General features: G+C 47.9%; 1 protein-coding gene across 2 annotated transcripts in view; it reads right to left on the bottom strand.

The window, feature by feature from the left end:
• Nucleotides 1-9,218: 9,218 nt before the first annotated feature.
• The window catches only part of ZNF423 (zinc finger protein 423), a 218,081-nt gene continuing 206,270 nt past the window's right edge, over nt 9,219-21,029 (bottom strand). For both annotated transcript variants that reach the window (XM_082062694.1, XM_082062693.1), the window contains one exon: nt 9,219-9,865. In XM_082062694.1, coding sequence (XP_081918820.1) covers nt 9,836-9,865 — 30 coding nt within the window. In that variant the 3' untranslated portion in view covers nt 9,219-9,835. The remainder of the gene's footprint in view (nt 9,866-21,029) is intronic.

Here is a 21,029-nt window from a genome sequence, read left to right on the forward strand (position 1 = left end):
CCAGACCTACGTGGAGGAATAATGAGAAACTTGCATCCGCTTTGAAAGACATTAATGAGTCTCTCTTGGACAGAAAATATTTGTTCTACACCCTTATGGGTGAAGTTCCGTACAGCTGAGCTGGGGAGCTCTGGCTCAATAGGATGCACCAATAGGTCTCAGAAAAGGTCTCGCAGCCCTTCAAATAAAAAGTTGTTTTTTCAGGCCCAATTTGCAGTTCTGGTGCTTACATGTGCCTGTATTGCTTTCAATATGTTTTCCAGCACCTGCTTCTTCTCCATTTAATCCAGTGGGGTTTCACATGCCATGGGGGTATTCTGGATTCCTTACGGATTCTTCTCTCACTTTGTGTTTCTATTCTCAATAACATTTTTGACCAAAAAAAAAAAAAAAAAAAAAAAAAAAAAATCATATTTTTCAGCATTGTAAATGAACTGTAGACATATTAACTATGCTTTCCTCTCCCCTCCCTCCAGATTTCTCTCACACACACGAACATATTCCAGGGCTCGGGGATTGGTTTAGAGTTTTGTTTGCTTGTTTTTCCTCTCCCTGAGCTTGGTGCATCATTGAGCTAATGATGCACAGTCAGGTTATCCAGTATCAGTAGATTATCTAAGGCTCTGATCCTAGTGAGCTTTACATATGTGAATACTTAAGTCCTTGAAGTCAAGAGAAATGTTTGTGTACATATTTGCAGCACAACATGAAAGAAGATGCACTTTTCTGGCAGTTCCCAGAGAGCAAAGTAGTTTGGTGTATTCTTTGATGTATTGTATCAGTAACCAGAATTACTCTGCAAAATGAAGAATGGAGGGCAGAGGTGATTCTGGACTTAATTTGCATTTTATGCAGGATCAGGGTGCTAAACCTAGTAAGAAACTAAGAGAAGCAGAGTTAGCATTCCTGTTTGCTCGTACAAACACATCTACCAGCAAAGGTTGCCTTCTCTCCCTAGTGGGGTGCCAAGTATCTCAGCTTCCTCTTCTCTTATGTCCTTTCATCACATAATTGATTTGCAGCCTTATAAAAAATTACAAGTGCAGAACCTCCCATTCCTCTGTGCCTCTGCCCGCTGTCAGACAACCCTTCCCAAGCCACATCAAACCCAGCAGCTTCTGCTGCGTCAGACATACTCGTACCACACAGTCGCTGTACGAGCCCTGGCAAACGCTGAATCCGGTGGCCTGTGTGGGTGACACTGCCCGGGGCGTGGGGAAGGTCAGGGGAGAGAAATGGAGGAAAAACAAAAAGAGAGATCTGGAATTAGAAAAAAATCATTCTAACAGGCCAGAGAGCAGATGAGAAGTACACACAGCCGAGGGCTGTCACCAAAACTTCAGGTTTATCTAGTGATGGGAACAGCTGGTAAAAACCTACAGCAACTGAGAAATACCATGTGTGGCATCACCCAGTGGACAGCATCCCTGGCACTGGCCTGTGCTGCACCCGCACACACCCCTGGCCTCAGTGCCGAAACCAGACAAAAAGGAAGGATTTTATTTAAACACAATCGCTCTTGGCAACATCACAGAAATCATCAGGCCAGGCAGGGAGAGGCAGAACTAACAAAGCTCATGCGCTGCACCCACTGCCCAGCTTCTCCTCTCAGTCTCCCCACCCCTCTGCCTACTGCCTCCACACTAGACCTCATTCTGCTGACCTGCATCTTACAGGTTTGAGTGGTTTAGAATTGGGGATATACACTGCCACGTAACATACTGCATATTTATTAGGAATTACGCAACACTTGATCAAGTCTTAAGCTACAGGAGTCCTCATGAAGAAAAATGTTTCTGGGTCCTACTTCGGGTAAAACTCAGTTGTCCCTCATTAGCAACCAAAATTGTTTCTGCTAATGGAAGCTCTTGACCATTTCCTCAGCACCGTTATAAAAGCATTAACTAAGCTCGTTTGCACACTCCCTTGGCCCTCCCTCTATGGCAGACTCGCACTTTGTGAACAGACCAGAAAACGTACAGTAGAAGCTGTGTCCTTTTGCAAATGGCACGTATGCTTTATAGCTTTTATGCACAGAAGCCGATTTCTAGGGGAACAGTGCCTATAAATGACAACTGGAAGAAGAAGATGCACTTATTTATCACATTGCTTTCAACCAAAAGAATAATATGTTTTTTCTCTCTCCCCCCCTTCAAATGAAAGGCTGGGTAAAGAGGAGCCCAGCTCATTTACTGTGAGGGAAGGGTCTTGCTGGGAGCCAGGCACCTCTTCCAGTCAGGTAAAACTGCAGACATAGATAGATAGGTTATTTTTTAACCTCAAAGTAAGATTTTTAGTTGTTACTAGAAGATTTTGGGCCTAACATTTTTAGAAAAGGTGATGCCTCTTCCAGCAGGACATGTCCCACATGAAGCCCGTGATGCTGCGGCTTTGGGAACATCAGGAGAAGCAAAATCAAGAAAACCTCGCCTGCACATTCTCCCACAACTCAGCCAACCCTCGGCACTGCCTCTCCAGCCGGCTGGAGCAGGCTGGCACCACCACGGTGTTAATACAAAGTAGTAAAAAAACAGGTACGAGTACAACCGTGAAACTGCTTTCATGACATTTCTTTACCTGGGGGCACTGATGTCCCTGAAGCCCGCGGAACCAGGCTGGGAATGACATTTCTCACAGGACAGCTTGCGAAATCCTCACACGCACGGGGCGGCGGGAGCCCCGAGGGCTGAGGGGAGGATGAGGATGAGGATGAGGATGAGGATGAGGATGAGGATGAGGATGAGGATGAGGAGAGGCAGGCCGCGGGACCCGCTCCGCCCCTCACCCTGCCGCGAACCGGCCCGCCCCGGAAAACAACAGCGAAAGTTTTGATTTAAAAAAAAAAAAAAAAAAATCCCCAAAGAGACTCAGCGACTCAGCTGTGAGGGGGCGGCCGGCACCGCAGGGCCGAGGCCTCGTCCGTCGCTCCCCCAGCGGGGCCTCGCGTTGGCGGGAGCGGGGCCGGCGCCGTGAGGGGCCGCACCAGGGCTGCCCGGCCCCCTCCTCCCGGGCACCCCCAGGACATGAGGGAAATGCTCGGCTGATTTCCTCAGAAAAGGACAGTCTCCTGTGGTTAAATTGCAGGTCGCTATTAGGGCAGTGAAGGCAGTTAGCAATCTTGTAGGTGACGCGGGAATTAGCGCCGTGTTTCTCCCTCTGCCGCCTCACAGTATCACAGTATCACAGTATGTTTGGGATTGGAAGGGACCTCAAAAGATCATCTAGTCCAATCCCCCTGCTGGAGCAGGAACACCTAGGTGAGGTCGCACAGGAACATGTCCAGGCGGGTTTTGAATGTCTCCAGAGAAGGAGACTCCACAACTTCCCTGGGCAGCCTGTTCCAGTGCTCTGTCACCCTCACTGAGAAGAAGTTTCTTCTCAAATTTAAGTGGAACCTCTTGTGTTCCAGCTTGATCCCATTACCCCTTGTCCTATCATTGTTTGCCACTGAGAAGAGTCTGGCTCCATCCTCATGGCACTCACCCTTTATATATTTATAAACATTAATAAGGTCCCCCCTTAGTCTCCTCTTCTCCAAACTAAAGAGACCCAGCTCCCTCAGCCTTTCTTCATAAGGGAGGTGCTCCACTCCCTTAATCATCTTCGTTGCCCTACGCTGGACCCTCTCCAGCAGTTCCCTGTCCTTCTTGAACTGAGGGGCCCAGAACTGGACACAATATTCCAGATGTGGTCTCACCAGGGCAGAGTAGAGGGGAAGGAGGACCTCTCTCGATCTACTAACCACCCCCCTTCTAATACACCCCAGGATGCCATTGGCCTTCCTGGCCACAAGGGCACAGTGCTGGCTCATGGTCATCCTGTTGTCCACCAGGACCCCCAGGTCCCTTTCCCCTACACTGCTCTCTAATATGTAATCTCCCAACCTATACTGGAACCTGGGGTTGTTCCTGCCCAGATGCAGGACTCTACACTTGTCCTTGTTAAATTTCATCAGGTTATTCCCTGCCCAGCTCTCCAGCCTGTCCAGGTCCCGCTGGATGGCAGCACAGCCCTCCGGCGTGTCAGCCACTCCTCCTAGCTTGGTGTCATCAGCAAACTTGCTGATAGTACACTCAATTCCCTCGTCCAAGTCATTAATGAATATATTGAATAATATTGGCCCCAGCACTGACCCTTGGGGCACTCCACTAGATACTGGCCTCCAACTAGACTCCGCACCATTGACTACCACTCTCTGGCTTCTCTCCCTAAGCCAGTTTGCAACCCACCTCACTACTCTATTGTCTAGACCACACCTCCTCAACTTAGCTGTGAGGATGCTGTGGGAGACTGTGTCAAAGGCTTTTCTGAAGTCAAGGTAGACAACATCCACCGCTCTGCCACCATCCATCCACCTTGTTACATTCTCATAAAAGGCTATGAGGTTGGTCAAGCATGACCTACCCTTGGTAAAGCCATGCTGACTGCCCCTAATAACCCTCTTATCCTTGATATGCCTTGAGATGGCACCAAGGACAAGCTGTTCCATTACTTTCCCAGGGACAGAGGTGAGGCTGACCGGTCTATAATTACCCGGGTCCTCCTTCTTGCCCTTTTTGAAGACTGGAGTGACATTTGCTTTCCTCCAATCCTCGGGCACCTCTCCCGTTTCCCAAGACTTGGCAAAGATGATGGAGAGCGGTCCAGCAATGACTTCAGCCAGCTCCCTCAGCACCCGCGGATGCATCCCATCTGGACCCATGGATTTATGAATGTCCAGACTATTTAATTGCTCCCTAACCCAGTCCTCATCGACTAAAGCAAACTCCTCCATTGACCTGGCTTCATCCGGGGTCTCAGGGGTACAGGGCTCCCCAGGACAGCCTCCGGCAGAGTAGACAGAGACAAAGAAGGCATTCAGTAATTCTGCCTTCTCTGTATCTTCTGCCACCAGGGCACCCACCCCATTCATCAGTGGGCCTACATTGCCTCTGGTATTAGTTTTATCTGCTATGTATTTGAAAAAGTTCTTTTTGCTGTCCTTGACCCCTCTCGCCAGCTGTAATTCTAAGGAGGCCTTGGCTATCCTAGCTGCCTTCCTATATCCTCTAACAGCAGCCTTATATTCCTCCCAAGTGGCCAGCCCCTGCTTCCATGACCTGTAAACTCTCCTCTTCTGCTTGAGCATACCCAACAGCTCCCTATTCAACCACGCAGGCCTCCTGGCTCCCTTCCTTGACTTCCTACGTGTGGGGATGCTCTGATCCTGAGCGTGGAAGAAGCAATCACTGAATGCCACCCAGCTATCTTGCGCCCCTTTTCCTTCAAGCAGTCTTGCCCATGGGATTTCCCCCAGCAATTGCTTGAAAAGGCCAAAGTTAGCCCTGCTGAAGTCCAGGGTTGCAATCCAGGGTTAGCCTCATCTGCTAAGCCTCATGAAAGTAAGAAAAAATCACAGATAAATAGATCAAAAGGCTTCCATTTGCAGGGGAGGGATCTTAAAGTTGTGAGGGTGATGGCAATTTCATGAAGACAGTTGAAACTAAGAACAAACAATGCTACGAGGTGCAAAAAATGGGGAGAAAAGAAAAAAGACGAAGCGATGATAGAACAAGTCCCGCTCCCATCGGCTCCAGAGCTGCAGCAGCTCCCGCCACCGGGTTCTGGGGTCGGACCCGCGTTGCCTCACACGTTCATCCCTGACAGCACCGGGCGTTGTTCTTCCCCCAGGCCCCTGCACGTCTGCCAGACGTGGCCAAAGCTGCTCCCGAGGGGGCGGCGGGGGGCAGAACCCGCTCGCCCCGCGCATTTCTTCCTTTCAGCTCTGAGCTGCTGCTCACTGGGTGACCTTCCCAGCCCAAAGATGCGCCAGCACCAAGCGACCGCTCACACGCTCCCTCAAATGGTCCCCAAACGTCTTTTCTCTCTCTTTCTTTTGGAGGCAATGGGTTAAGCGCTTGCTTTTTCCAAAGCTCTAAGGCAGTGGCCCCTTGCTGAAGGTGTCAGATCATACAAGTATCCACAGAAGCACTGAATGAAACAATGTGTAAAGCTGATTATGGAGACAATATGTCACCTGTAGGTACTGGTTGCCACTTCTTGACTCAATATTTCAGTGTTTTCTGGATGTGTGGGTGTGTAGTGAAGCTAAATGCAAAGATCATTCCATGCATAAGGGCTAATAGACCAGACTGCTACTCCTTTGTTAATCCATTGTTAATATGAATTTATATTTCAGTATTGACCTAAACTCGGAAGATAATAAATTGTCTATATAACATTTCTTTACACGCTTCAAACTCTTTTTCATGGTTTCCAACACTGTTCTGGCCCTAATGCCACTCACATGAAGTGACTCTTTGTCTAGAGCCCGTCCCCAGCAAGAGTTGTGGCAGCTCTGGTTTGCAATCACCTGTGTGTCGTCGGTGTCGCCCACGCCTCGATCAGCCTGTGCAGGAGCTGCGAGCCACAGATCGGCAGGGACACATCACGGGGATCACGGAAAGGCTCTCCATGCTGCCTTCAACGTGTGGTGGCTGCTGAAATATCGGTGCCTTTGGTGCCAACATTTCTGACTGTTAACCAAATGCCTTTTGTGGCACCTCTTGGTCACTAAGAAAAAGCGGGTGAAACCTCAAACATGAACCAGAAGCTGTGATATTCTCTTTCTCCACCTGCTCTGTTTTCCCAGGGAGCTTTTAAGGGATACAGGTGCTATATACTATGCTGGTGAAGCACTCCCCGGTGTGAAGGCAGCTCGGCCAGCAAAGCTGTTCTGTACCACTGCAGGCTGCTCCGTCACTGCTCCGACAGCGACACACGGCGCAGAACCAGTGGCCGGGGAGCCCCAGCACCAGCCCCCCGTTGTGCAGCCCCCGGGGAAGCTCTGACTGTGCGAAAGGGGCGAGGAGCAGCGCCGGGAGCCATGGGGCACCGCTGCCGCAGGTGCAGCTCCACGGCTCTCCCTCGGCTTCCCTGCAGCAGCCTCCACCCAAACTCGATCTCTTTGGCCCCTCCGCAAGCAGGTGTCAAATCAGCAGCGTGGTGTGTGCTGTGATTGTAACAACTGCTCATATGGGCCTGGTTACATCAAAAATAGCACAAAACAACGCAGCAGATTCATGGTAAGTGTCCCTGCACTTTTGTACGTATTGCGTTAGGGAAGAAAATTTTCAAAAGCAGTGTTTGCCCATTAGTGTTCCAATATCACCGTAAGATACCAGAGCACCTACAGAAGAGGACCACGGCTCAACTCCATCCCAGCCCCAGGGGCACAGGGCAGCCCCTCTCTCTGCCCTTTGTGCTGCTCACGACTGCAGCTCCTGTACCAGAGGGATGAAGGGGCAGCAGGAGCACAGCCCTCACTCCCGTGCGTGGGTCCCCACCTTTTAAATCACGCAGCTCAGGACAGGATCCCTGCACGGGGAGTTCCCCATCTCAGCACCGTGAATACTCACCTCGTTTTAACTAGTTGGCGGGGAGATGCCAAGAAAAAGGCACGTGCTTTAGCGCTGCTAAAGCTGCTCACAGAGTTGTATGGAAAATCTTGAGATTCCCAACGCAAAGCTTTTTCCTGAAGACACAAACCTGCATCTCCCTTTTTGTTTCTGAAGGCCTGTCCAGAAGTGATCAAGCATCATTCCAAAACCAGTGCCAGGCAAAGAGCGTCCCTTTTCCCCCTCTCCGTTGTGAGTACCTTGCTTTTAGCACCGAGAAGATGGGTCACAAGCTGTCACCAGAGCACTGGTGCAGGTTCCCAGCTTTTCTTGCAAGGGCGCGTCTGTGAGCCTGTACTACAACACACTTTTCCATTTCCAACCTCAGAATGTTGCCTGTGAGTTCGGAGCATGCATACATTAGGAATAAGAACAATGAATTGGTGATTTCATTAGCTAATTTTTCAGCCCATAAACATCTGTGCCATGGCTTATGGAGAAATAATCAGGTAGAAGGCTAACACTTTGTCTAGAAATGGATCATTTTAGTACAATGATTTTGTTGCATAAACAGTGAGCTGAGAATTATCTAGATGAAAACAGAACTGTCCTCTTTGGAATTAAGAAAAAACATTCCTAGTTCTGCTATACTAAGGTTCGTAAATTTATCACAAATCAAAATTTTGAGCCTAAAGCCTGACTGTCCATGCAAAGCTATTTCAGCAGAATAGCTGGCAGAATAAGAAATATATCTCCCATTTGCCCCAAATAGGACAGTGCTTCATTTTTCTGATAAAGTGGAAACTTTTCTCAAGGCAGAACTCGCAGCTGCTCTGGTGCTTCTGCTGTAGGGCCAACCGTGCCTTGGCCATGCCAGTGGCCTGCCTTGCCTGCAGTATGTCCCATCCACATGGCCCTCAACATCAGCAGGAATCTGAACGTTGAAAACATCGTCTGCAGTGTCAACAAGCCCTTGCGCTTGTTAATAATCTCCGTATAAACTAATTTGGGCCTGGAGTACACATCCTTGAGGAGATTTTTCCTACCAAATCTCAGTGACATGCTCCAAGCCCTGACACGGCACAACGACAACCAGTTGTGTTCTGGTTCAGGCAGCGATTCTGAAAGGCTGTAACTGTGCGTGTTCCTACACCAGCCTCACAAAGCCTCGTTCATTGTGGGATGGCAACCACACCATGGCAGCTGGCACACCTGCTCTACAGCTTTCATGGTGACAATGATTCATTCAAGCAGGAGATACCATGAGAACCGCATCTCACTAACTTTCCAAAGGTGTCCACGGTCCTTAAAATGACTCTTTCTCTGACTGGAAATATAACTTACCTTGTTACCATAGGATATGTTTAAAAAGAAAAAAAAGCAGCCTGCTAATTAGCGTGATGAGTTTCAGGTGTCAGAAGCATGGCAGTTACACAGAGCTACAATACCTGTGGGCCCAGAAGTCCACGTGCTTGAAATATTCAGCCTCCTACCGAGGTCCCTGAGGCCTGATCCAATACTTGCGCATTTGTATGAGATCCAGAAAGCTATTTTTTTTTTGTACTGAAACAAAGATGCACAGAGACGGGGTCAGGCTGCTGTAGACCAGGTCTCCTCCATTCTCATTGACTTGAGTAAAATTAAGAGCGTCACAAGCTAACGATGCCTTTTTGTGCGCAGATTCACAGGAGATGTTCTTACCTGCCCTGAGCCCGCCGTGGGAGCGGGAGACGCAGGAACACGGCTCTCGCTGTCTCCAAATCCTCCTCCCTCCTGTCCCTGGGCGGAGCCATCGCTTTGGGACTGACACCCGTCAGCGGGGACCGACAGACAGACAACGGCTGAGGCTGAGCTCATGTATTCCCTTTATTGAACTGTACTAGTTATTGCAATCAGATTAAGTCACATTTATAAAGCAGACCATCCAGTTGCACTGAAACCGATTATATTCATTACATAATTTTAATCACTGTCCGGTGAACTGGCAAATCCAATCAAAGCATTAGTCTTTAATTAAAAAATTAAAAAGAAATATTCAGACAATAGCCAAGCAATCACATCACGATGCACAGTTACCTAAAATTGCAATTAAAAAGCAGTTAACAAAAAAGGAAAAAAATCACACCTAATCTTTAACTATCAGTATAATACAGGAAGCAACAAAGGGCAACAGCATCAAAGCAGATTTATCTAACACTATAAATTCAGTCAGAAGCAGAAGCTCTAAAGTACACTAGCTGAAGCAGGACAATAAAAAATACTGAGCATGGAATACTTTTAATCTCTTCCATTAATATTCATTTCCAGCTGCTTATAATAGCAGCGCCTCATGGCCAAATCATTAGAGTTTTACATCTGGGTTGCAAATGACACTTTGATTGGATGTAATGTTCAAATGGTCCTCCCCACTGTGCCACCGTCAAGTCTTCTGCAGAGAGGTGTCCTGTCGTGCCAGTGCCTCACTGTGCGTGCTGGCTCAACGTGTGGTTCTGCAAAGACGAAGAAAGGAGACAGGCATGAGGGGCAGAATAATAGAAAGCATGCCCATACCCTCCTACTCAGTCCCATTTATGCAGAGCTCTACATAAAAGCTTCGCGCTTATTACAAAACAAAATGCAATAAAGAAAAAGTACTCATAAGTAACAGCTGCCAATATGACACATTTGCTTTGTTCTGACAGATCTGTTAATGCTGGCATGAACTTCGCAAAAAAATGCTACGAGCCAAGTACTGCCATAAGGGTTTTTTTTTTCCTTTCAATACATACAAAGTGGTAAAAATTCATGGGCAAAAACTGCCTTTAGGGATTCCCTTAAGTGTAACAATTAAAAAAAAAAGATCTGAATTGCTGGGGGAACCCTCGCCGTATTTTTACTCTTTTATTCTGACTAGTACCGGGTGCAAGCACTGGCAGCAAGAGACACCAGATTGTGACACGCAGTCCTCGGTCCAAGAAACGCTTCGGCAGTAGCAGCTGAACCGCCAGCTCGGGCAGCAGGGAACACGCCCAGCGGGAAAAGGCTGGACACGGAACCCAAAGTTAAACCTCTTTAAAGAACAGGCTTTGCTCTACGCATTTCTTTCAGCAGTTTAGAGTCTTTTTTGTTGCCTTTTCCCCTTTTGGGAGGTTTGCGGCAGCCTCGTGCCATCGCAGGATGTCACGCTGGAGCACGCTGACCTGCGCTTTGTGCAGGAGCCAGTAAATCCTTCGGCCAACCTCGGCAGCGCGTTGTCAGAGCAGCACCAGTTCACCCAGTTCTGTGTGCCAACTGAGAGCCCAGTCCTACATACAAGCCCAGCTTTATTCGTGTGATTATTCAACTATTTGAGCAACTAGACACGCGCTTCATGGTGAGTTTTTCTTGAGCTGGATCCCCAGCATCCTGAAATCATAAAAATTCATTTGCATCCTTTCAAGCCTCAGCAATTGTATTGCTTTCCATCTGCCTAATAACAGAGCTGGGCAGGTCTGCCAGCTTGGAGAGTAAGTTTTTAAACACAAAATGAATTTTGAATCTGATTATTTATTTAAAACGATGAAGCTTTAAAATAAAATCCGATATTTTAACTTTTCATAAATCATCTGGTCCTTCTATACTCCCCATCTCGACCAGGAAAAAGCGCGATCCTGCACGTTATCCAGAGGCGACGTCTCCCTGGTGAGACCCGTCTGCGGGAAGCACTAATAGGGACCCACGATGCTGACCCCGTTTGCAGGAGCATTTCTGGACTGTGCACTCCCAAAAAGTGACCACCAGGTGTCAGAAGTGCCGCTGAGTTCCTAAATCACGGCAAAAGTTGGCTGAGAGGAAACTCTACACAACAACGGGTCGGGATCCGGAGCGCCAGGAGGTGACAGAGGCGGCTGAAGCGTCATCACTGCCCTTCGGAAATTAAATGACAATCAACTGACAAAACAGCAAAAGAACGGGTCCTCGGTGAGCGCAACACCGAGCACACGTCCATCTGTGACACTGAATATTTCAGAATCAAAACCCACAAGTACAGTGCAAAGACCTGGAAGGCTTATCAGGGGATAACACACTATACCCTAATACCTTCAAGTGAAGTGATAGTTGAAACTACTTTGCTTTTAGACAATTTCACATCACCAAACATAAAATCCGATGGTGTTTTACTCTGCTATACGTGGAGATTTTCCTGGTCTTAACAAGGAACGACCTTTGCAGTGCTGAATCTTGTTCTCAAATCAAGTAACAACTTTATGGATGAGGACGGATGGAGCCCTACAAGCACGGTGGCAGCACTGGCAAAGAGCTTGTCTGCTAAACTGAAGCGGGAAAGCACAAAAATATTAAAGAATACCCGGGCTCTGTGCTCAGACACTCCTCAGCATTTTAACAATGGCCATTTCTTGTGCACTTCATTATAGTTCTATTTTTAGGTCATCCTGAATATCAATAAAAAAGCAAAAGGTTTACCATCTTCAAATCGAAAGCAGGGCTATTCGTGGCAGACAAATCCATACTTATTTAGGCAGTGTCGTTTAAAAGATAATGCACAATCAGCACTAGATGCGTGACGCTCGGTCTACAGTCGGGGAACATGATTTCAAACTTGTGTGGCTGCTGCATTGATTACAGCAGGCAGGTCAATAAAGGAATGGTATGTGGCTCTAAATCTGATAATGAAGCTTTCATGGCGAGCCCTCCCTCCTCACACACGGGTTAATAATATGTTCTGCACACTCCTAATACAACGAATATACTGGGTTTGTGAGCGGAGTTTACACAAAGAAACAAACAGATTTTACTCAAATCCTGCAGCCATGCCGAGCTGGGTCAGGTAGGAGCTGAGAAACCAGCCCTTCTATAGGGCTATCAGATAAAAATATTCACATTTTTCATGTGCAGATCTTGACTTTGCCTTAACATCTTGGGAATGTACCATTTATTCCCTTTGCATGCATTACTGGCAATCGATACGCTGACTAGTCCCCGGACCAAGCCGTTAATAAATAAATGCATTTCAGACCACGCAAACGTGGCTTCCCAAAAAAGGTCCAGCAACCTGTCTCCTGTTACCAGCAACCACCACGTCTTCTGCCCCTCCTGCCCCGCGTGCGTGCAGCCCATTGGAACTGTGCTCTGCAGAGGGCAGAAAGTGCCCGGGATGTTCAGCGCTCATGTCTATTCTCTCACACATGCATTTTGCATATTTGACCCATATTTGATTAAATAACCTCAATGTTAGGCGCCTCTGTATGTGGCAACAAAGCAAATGCCCCACCTGACCAGACTTTGCATGAGCAGAAACAGCTTTTGCTCCGATGCTACGCGGGGCTGTTCCAGGTGGCAGAACGAAACCAGAAAGGCCAGAAGGGAGCAAGGGGTTTGAAACACATCCTGCACTACAGGAACGGCTCTGCCCAAGGAGCCTCTTCTGACTCACTGGGAAACTTCCCCCACCTTTCCAGTCGCAGGGTGGGCTGGTGGCAAACAGCTCAGGAGTGATTTTTCAACTCTGGAAGTTATAGTTTTTTGAAAAATAAATCTTAATGGTGATTCTCAAAGGAAAATAGAGCAGTCACAAAGGCAAAGCCTCTCCAGGCACATGTGTGTGTCTGCACATGCTCACCCACGCATGAGGCCATCCCTACATAAGATGCGTTTGGGGGCTGGTGGGAGACAGGATATGATTTGGAAGCTGAACATTAAAAATGGTTCTTCGCAGGCCCTGCTAGGCCCCCTGGTTTGTGCACGGCTCCCAGCTGACACCCCCGGAATACATCATTCTGAGACACTACTGCGGCTGGAAAACCCTACAGCAGCGCTAAGTCACCTGTCAGGATCAAGCAAGTCACAGCTTATTTATAGCACAAGGTTGGAAAATTTCTTCTTTTCTTTTCTTTTCTTAATAATCATGCAAAAAGGACAGCAATTCCGTCAGCCACGCCAGTGGGAAAAATGCAGCTACCCCGAGCGTTGGGGCTGTCACAGGGTTTCAGTGGCATTTTCTACTGGCAGCACAATCCCCAAATGAAACATTTGTGGAAGCGTCTGTGACCAAGGAACTGGGCAACGGGTTTTGCGGGAAATAAAAAGATTTCAAAGAATGGCTGATTATTGTCTGTGTAGATACTGATTGCTCTCCAGATCTTCCCTGGGGACACCCCCTGCCTGCCCTCTGGATGGGGATCAAGCCATTTGTGCAGGACATCTCCAATGAATATTCCTCTGTTTTCCTGCACGCATTCTGATGAAAACACTAGCATGACAATCTCCATTTTCAGAGCACCGTGTCAAGAAGGAAAGCATCAGGCTTGAAAGATGATCATTTACAGCAGTTCAAAGAACTCTTACAAGCTATATAAAGACCGAGAGAAAAAAAAACCCCACACAAAAAAGCAGCACATGACGGCGCGAAGCTCCAAGCCAGCTCGTCACGCTGGGAGGCTCCCACGCTGCAGCGCCGCTCGCTGCCAACTGATCACAGGTGTGCGGCACAGGAGCAGGTGAACAAAATAAAATGCAACTGCGAGGGGTGTGATAATGGTTTGGGGCCGTCATACATCCAGTCTATAGTACCACTGTGCATCTGGTTTGTATTTAGGTGTTTTGTACCAGCCGCTTAGAGGTGCACTGTCTGTGTGCATGAGGGTATACACCTAAAAGACCGTATGTTATCCAGGGGTTAAGGAACGGCATGACAAGGCAGGTGATGCCTGCCACCCTCAAGTGACATTCATCAGCATTCCGCAGTGTCACGCAGAGACAGGGACCCTGAGTCAAGGTTACAAAGCCTCTCTTCTCTCCCATTCCACACCCCATTAAAATGAACAGAAACCATTCCCCAAATGGTTTCCACAGGAATTATGGAAATAACAGATTCGTGCGACAGTCAACGGGAAACTCAGTGGTGAGCCATCGCGTGACCCATCGGCACGAGGACGCGGGTGTCTGTGTGTCCTGCCTGCCCTGCCCACCACCTGGGGACACCGCGGATGCACCAGCACCCCAAAACACCCACCCCAGAATGGGAACACGGACCTGGGGTGATGCCTGGACATCTGCCTGAGCTTGTGCCAGGCGGGTAATGCCTGTCACTCGCGGCATTTCCCGGTGCGCAGGGCTCCTCCAGACTCCAGCAGGACCCTGGGTGCTCTCTCAGCCTCTCCCACCTCCCAGCCCAGGCTTCCCAGCCCCTCCACACACTGTGGGCTCCCCCAGCACTGGGGGTCTCGGCTGGGGACCCCTCAGGATGAGCCCCCTCCCCATTCTCCCTCCTTCGCCCCTCACAAGTGGGGCCGGGGGACCAGAGAAGCGACCCCCTGTGACTGCCAGCACCAGCATCTTGCCAGGTGAAAACTTCACCTCCACTTGCAGCCAAGGTTCAAGCCTCACGTTTGAACATATATCTATATAAGATGACAAAACAAAACCTCCAAACTGCTACAAACAGAAGTTAGAGTGTCTAAATATTTACGAAATGCCATCTGCGGCATTCTTGTTTCAAACAGTGTTTTGCATCTTTTGAGTTCAAACTGATCCAAAAAAATCTCACAGCCATTATTCCTCATTATACACCCATAAGCACACATGCCTATGTGCACAGGTACTATTTCCCCCCAACAGCAATCCATAAAGATGAAAATCTTCATGCCTTGACTTTATAAAGGGATTACTTGAGGCAGAGGACACAAGACGACCCTTGCTTTAGCCACTGGAGATTATGCTCTCTACAGAAAGCTGTGAGCCTTAAATTGGTGCTGCTCTAATCCTAAACTGGAGAGGCATTCAAGGGATGCCATGACCCAGAAGAGCAAGAGGAAAAAACCTAAATTAAAAACAAAAGAAGGGAAAAAAACACCCAAAATACTGAAGAGGAGGTGACAAAAAAAGGGAGAGAAGGACAACAAGCTTCCTTTACAGGATAAACCTATTTATTTCTATTTTTTAATTTCTGGTCGCCCCTTTCTCTTTAGTTACAGACTCTAAAGAAAAATCACCTTTGCAACCCCTTGCAGTTTGTATGTGCTTATTTTTAGAACTGTTTGACAATTATCCAAGGGTCTAAGACTAACAGATGGCCTGTCTTAAAGCCTCATATGTTCACTAGTTTGCACTTCTGACAAACAGTAAATGTACTCAAGAGTGTGCCATAAACTGGGCTGAATGAACACTCAGAACACAATTTAGTTAATACACTTCATTAAAACTGATAGTGGTAACCAATGCTTCCCATAAAACCAGGTGTTAATTCCCCTTCCAGTTGATTCAGGTAACAATTACCCAGTGACATTTATACGTTCAGAGCAGCGTTTTTCAGGAAATACAGTTTCACTTCTTTCCTTTCCCCTGGTATTTCACCTACTACATAAAATGCTTGTAACAAGCGAACTCCAAGTTATCATGGTACTCAATAAAAAAATAAGATTGTCAGGCAAGAGGGGTTCACATGTCCCTTCTTTATTTGAAGAATCCCTTGAAATGCGGCAGAGGCACAGGGAAGGTGGCACCTCCTTTGTCACCGCTGCCTTTATCTCGAGCATCTGAGCGCTGCCGTGTGGCTGTTATGAAAAATACAGTTAGGAACCTGCCCTTTACAAGTTATTGAGCAAAAAAATCGCTTCAAGTGTCTAAGAAAATCCACCTGGAGGTTTGGGGTTGACTGGAAAGTGAAGGCGCCTGTTTCCAATGGAAATACCTGTGTTGAGTTACTCTGCGCTTGCACATGCTCGGAATCACGGGGCCTCTATACTCACACCCCTTCTGTTAATCTTCATGTATTCTTGAATTTTGGTAGGCATTTCTATGTTATCCTGGGTTTGAAAAATTCCCTTTTTACACAAATATCTTTCTTAGAGTAATTTTCCAAGTGCCAGCCTTTTCTCACACCAGCTCAGGATTTCTTAGATGATTTATGAACTTAATTTTCTCTTCTAATTCAGGTTGTTTAGTCTTAATCAGACCTCGACAACTCGCCTAACATGCTTTCCATTTTCCACTTGAGACTAATAATATTGTATCATCAGTCTCCAAGCCTCGTCATCTCTCTCTGTTCTTCTCTAAAAACAGAATAAACCGAGGTGAGCTCATTACAAGTGAACTCCAAATGTGAGCCTGGCACAGCCTCTCCTATTCGATTAAATGCCTCACTGAAAACTCTATACGTTTCTTCCAAAAACACTGGGTAAAATGCTGAAGCACAAAAGCAAACTAAAGCCTTGGGGAAAATCTCCTTACCGTGGCACTTTGGAAATAAAAACCCCGGGAGAAAACATTATGAAGAGATAACCGGAGTCTTCTGTCGGAGAAACCAGCGGTAAACACGGCGTGACTCACTGCGGCACCCGGTGAAACCAGGGAGCCAAGAACAGCCGTCCCGAGGGACCGGCTGCTCCGGGGAGCCGCGCTCAGAAATGCTAATTCAGCAGCGTCCTCGTGACTTGTTCGGCTTGACCGAGATCAAAATAAGCTCAGGGAAGAACCTTACGCTTCCTAAATGTAAAGGGAGAGGGACGTATTTACTCACTGTTGTCAGAAGTGCATAAAACCAGAATATCTGTAGAATTGCTCCACTCCTCCAGCCCCATCATTTCTCCCTGACTGAATCCCAGAGCCGCTGCTGCTCCTGGAGAAGGATCCCAGCGCCCTACTTGGCCCCTTAGGCTTGGCTTTATTTAAAGCCTGAGGCACGTCTTGTTCATGCCTCCTTGATCTAAGGTAAATCACATTGCAGAAGCCAGTTAATTGTCTATTTCTGTGAGGGATGGCATCTTCATTATGGGACCCTTTGTGACTCCTCTACAAAACAATTTCCTGACTTGGCCTTTATTATAGGACCAGGACAGTGTCCTCTCACACTCTTTTTGTCTGAAAAAATACTTAGAGCAAAAGGGGAAGGCTTTACATAGTACCTTTAGCAGTCACCAGGCCAAATGCATAGACAAAAGCTTCACTGAGTGACCGTTTCCATGGGAATATAACCCAACAAAAGCCAGGAAATTCAAAGTTGAACCTAAAGCTGGCTCCTGACCTTGCCCTGCCGCACTGCGCTATGGCCAGGGTCACTGAGCACCAGCGCATGTTTGGTGGTTTGTTTTTCTGCCCAGTAAGGACCAGGTATAAAACACTCTCAGCCTTCACTGTGAATTTTAACGCAAACATTCGCGGGGCCACATCTTGCACTCTTCACTTCTGCAACACCCTCCGTTGAACGACGGGTCTTGTGGTTGAATTTGGTTCCTCGGACCAAATCAGCAGGAGTGGACAGCCGGGCTGACGCGAGCCGAGCCACCCGCGGTCACAGCACAGCCCTTCCAGCCGCAGCTCTTTCAAAAAGCAGCAACTACACTAAAATTCCCTCTATCGGAACACGGGTCTGACAAACTGCAGTGCCCCGTGCCGTGACATTGCTGTCACAGGGCGCCAACGCGCTGACAAAACCGCCTGATGCCTTGGATGTAGCGGCTGTTATTGCTTGTTTCTCATTTCAAAAGCAGCATAAAAATCCTCCAATGCAACTGTCTCTGTTATAAAATAGCAAGGCCGCAGTTTATAAAGCCACCCGTTAGTGTCCACGCCACCAGCAGAGCAGAAACCTGCCTTGGGGCATCAACCCCGGAGGAGCCAGGGGTGCGGAACAGCCAAGCAGGATTTGTTCCCAGCAGTGAAAGAGAGACCAAAATATCACCAACACGAGACGCTTCCTCCAACCCATCATGACACAAAACAGCGAGGCAATGCTGCTGTGGGTTGTGTGTGAAACAAGTGTCACCGTTAAAAAATGGGATTTTCCAGCCAGTGCTACTCCATTACCGCAGTGTCACTGGCCTCGGGAAAATCTGACTTCTAAACAGCAAGATGCTACATTTTAAACAATCGTGATTTCACACGAAGACTAAGAGCATGTGTCGGCCCCAAAGGAGGACGAATTTTTCAGCAGTAAATATGCTCTAAACCTCCTCTCTGGTCCTTTTGGAGACACAGAAATGTAATACTCCGACGACAGATACGCTATCCGCAGTCAAACCTCAGCGCCCGTGGCAATTTATTCAGGTTTAACTGTGCAACAGGAGCAAATGAGGAGGTTTGGTGCTCAGGCTCTCCCGGGGCTGGCGTGGGAGCTGCTGTGACCAATTCCGTGGGTGCAAAGCTGAGGCAATTCAGTTAACATAGAATCACAGAATCATTCAGATTGGACAAGACCCTCAAGATCATCGAGTCCAACCATAACCCACCCCTGGCACTGCCCCATGTCCTGAGAACCTCATGTCCGTCTGTCCAGCCCTCCAGGGATGGTGACTCCAGCACTGCCCTGGGCAGCCTGTTCCAGTGCCCCACAGCCCTTTGGGGAAGACATTTGAACCATGAAGTGTTAAGAAAGAACAGAAGGTTAGCGATCCGTCCATTAGCGTTTACCGCGCCACTCAGGTCACTGCACATGCACACATCAAACAGTCCCATCCCATTTTCGTTTAACATAAGCAGAAACGGCAGAAAAGGCACAACCTGCAAACAAGCTGTTTTCTACATCATTTTACCTTTCTTCCTTTCCCCTCTGGTCACAGCAAGGAGCGAGCAGGAGTCTCTCGTGCTCTGTAAAACCACCCGGGAAGCTTGGCCCAGGAGATAAACCCGAGATTACACCCTGTATCTCCAACTCAGAGCTACACCCAAAGCCTTCGAAATTTCTTCATGAGACTACTTTTCAAATTCCTTCTACCAGGACCAGCGTCGGGGGCTGCGTCAGCAGCTGCTCAGCATCACTCAGGATTCCCTGTCTGGAATTTCAGCTCTGAAATACAGCGCACACGCAGCACCGGCACGGCTGAGGAAACACAAGACGCTTGCCATACATTTATTATCTTCCTGGGGAAATGATATAGAGGACAAAAGAGACTATATTTACTCCCTCCCCAGCTGCTTTTACAATCTAATAATTTATTTCTCCTGGACATAAATTTCAGATTTAAACGAAATCCCCCAAACCTAAAGATGCCACGTGGTGGAGGCTGGGGCAGTATTTCTTTCTGGTTTGGAGATGGAGTGCGGAATGCATTGCTCTGTTAACCAGTCGCCTTAAATTTCTGCGTGGGGAAGAGACAAGCAATTAAACTGTGGCAGGCCCTGGATGCAAATACAGGCGGCTGTGATCGCCACCTCCACACACAGAGTTAAAAATATCTGGTTATTGAAAATTATTTTCTCCGTCCACGGGGGTTTATCTGGGTTTAGGCTGAGATGTTGATTTTTTCTGCAGCAGCCATTCTGGGGGATTCTCTTCCAACATTTTCCTTGCACAGTAGCTGTATCATCCGCATTTCTGCCAACAGGCGCTTTCTATGATGTAAGAAATCTCTGCAATTCGAAACAACCATATCCACTTCCAGGAAAATAAAACAAACAAAACACATCTCCAAAGCCTTCTCGTCAGCAGCTCAGACAGCGCTGCTCTTAAAGCAAATGTGCAAATCCAGGGTATAAATTCACGTTAACTGTTACAAATACATCCATCTGTTCCCAGACTAACTAGTGACTGAAACTGATGAATCCACTGAAATGCAATTTTCGAGCCCACTAGCGTCTGTTCTCGGCTAGTAATAAAGTCAATGCTTTTCAGTAACTGTGCTTTTGAATGCCAATTACCATTTAAGCAGGTTTGGGTTCTCTCTAAGAAAAAAAAGCAAACGCCTTTTCTTTCCAAAGGTCAAACGAAGCTTTTAAAGAACAAGCAACATTTCAACGAGGACAAAACTCCAATCAGATAAATGGGCTGTGTAATGATTGAGAACCGCGCTGCCTCAGGTTTCCTGAACGGGCGGCGGGACGGAATTTGGCACAAACAGCCTGATGTTGGAGCTTATCTCTCTTTTACCGCAGACAAGAAATTCACTAAAGTATCTAAATAATGAATGTGGCTGGGGATCTCTGCTGGTGCTACTGCTGGTTCTGCGAGACGTGGGAGCAGAAACACAGGCTGCTCCACGGTGCTGTTATTAGGGAATCCTTGTTCTCCAACAATAAACATGGAATATTTTATCTGAAATGGCTTCTGCAGCACATGCGATATAAGTTTCAGCTCTCTAAAAGTGCCAGCAAATTGCAGAAAGATAAGTTACAAAGACGTCCCTAATTTGCTGTGATGAATTGTGTGCATGCTTCAGTGATCAAAACTGCAGCTGAGACCTATTATATTTAATGATCTAGACATTTCTTGTGAAAACACTCAGGCATATAGTGTTATGTCTGGACGAGCATCCCCGTTTTGCTCTGGCAGCAAGCAAATAAAGAGCCGGAACTTCCAGAAGGATGCTGCACGGCACCTCGGGCTCTGCATAGCAGGGGCTGGCCGGGCGCCGCTCTGGGCCATGAGCAGCGCTGAGGCTCCGGCCCCGCAGCGGCTCCTGTGCTGCGCTGCCTGCGAGCGGCGCTGGCAGGAGGGACCGCGCGTGATCCCGGCGGAGCAGCTGCTGCGGCACGAGGAAATCCGGGGGCTGCGAGAGATCCCTTCCCGGCAGCAAAGCGCGCCGGGGCTTTTGCAGAGAAAACAAAACAAAAATGAAATTATTTGCCCACATATTAGATAAACGTTCTGTTTCTATGCGTGTTCTGGAGGCTGGAAGGGCCAAGCAGCACCCGGACCCGCAGCTCACGGTCCCTCTGCTCAGAGCAGCTTCGCACCACCCT

This window comes from Streptopelia decaocto (genome assembly GCF_964273445.1).
Source record: "Streptopelia decaocto genome assembly, chromosome: 11".
Taxonomy (NCBI): Eukaryota; Metazoa; Chordata; class Aves; order Columbiformes; family Columbidae; genus Streptopelia; species Streptopelia decaocto.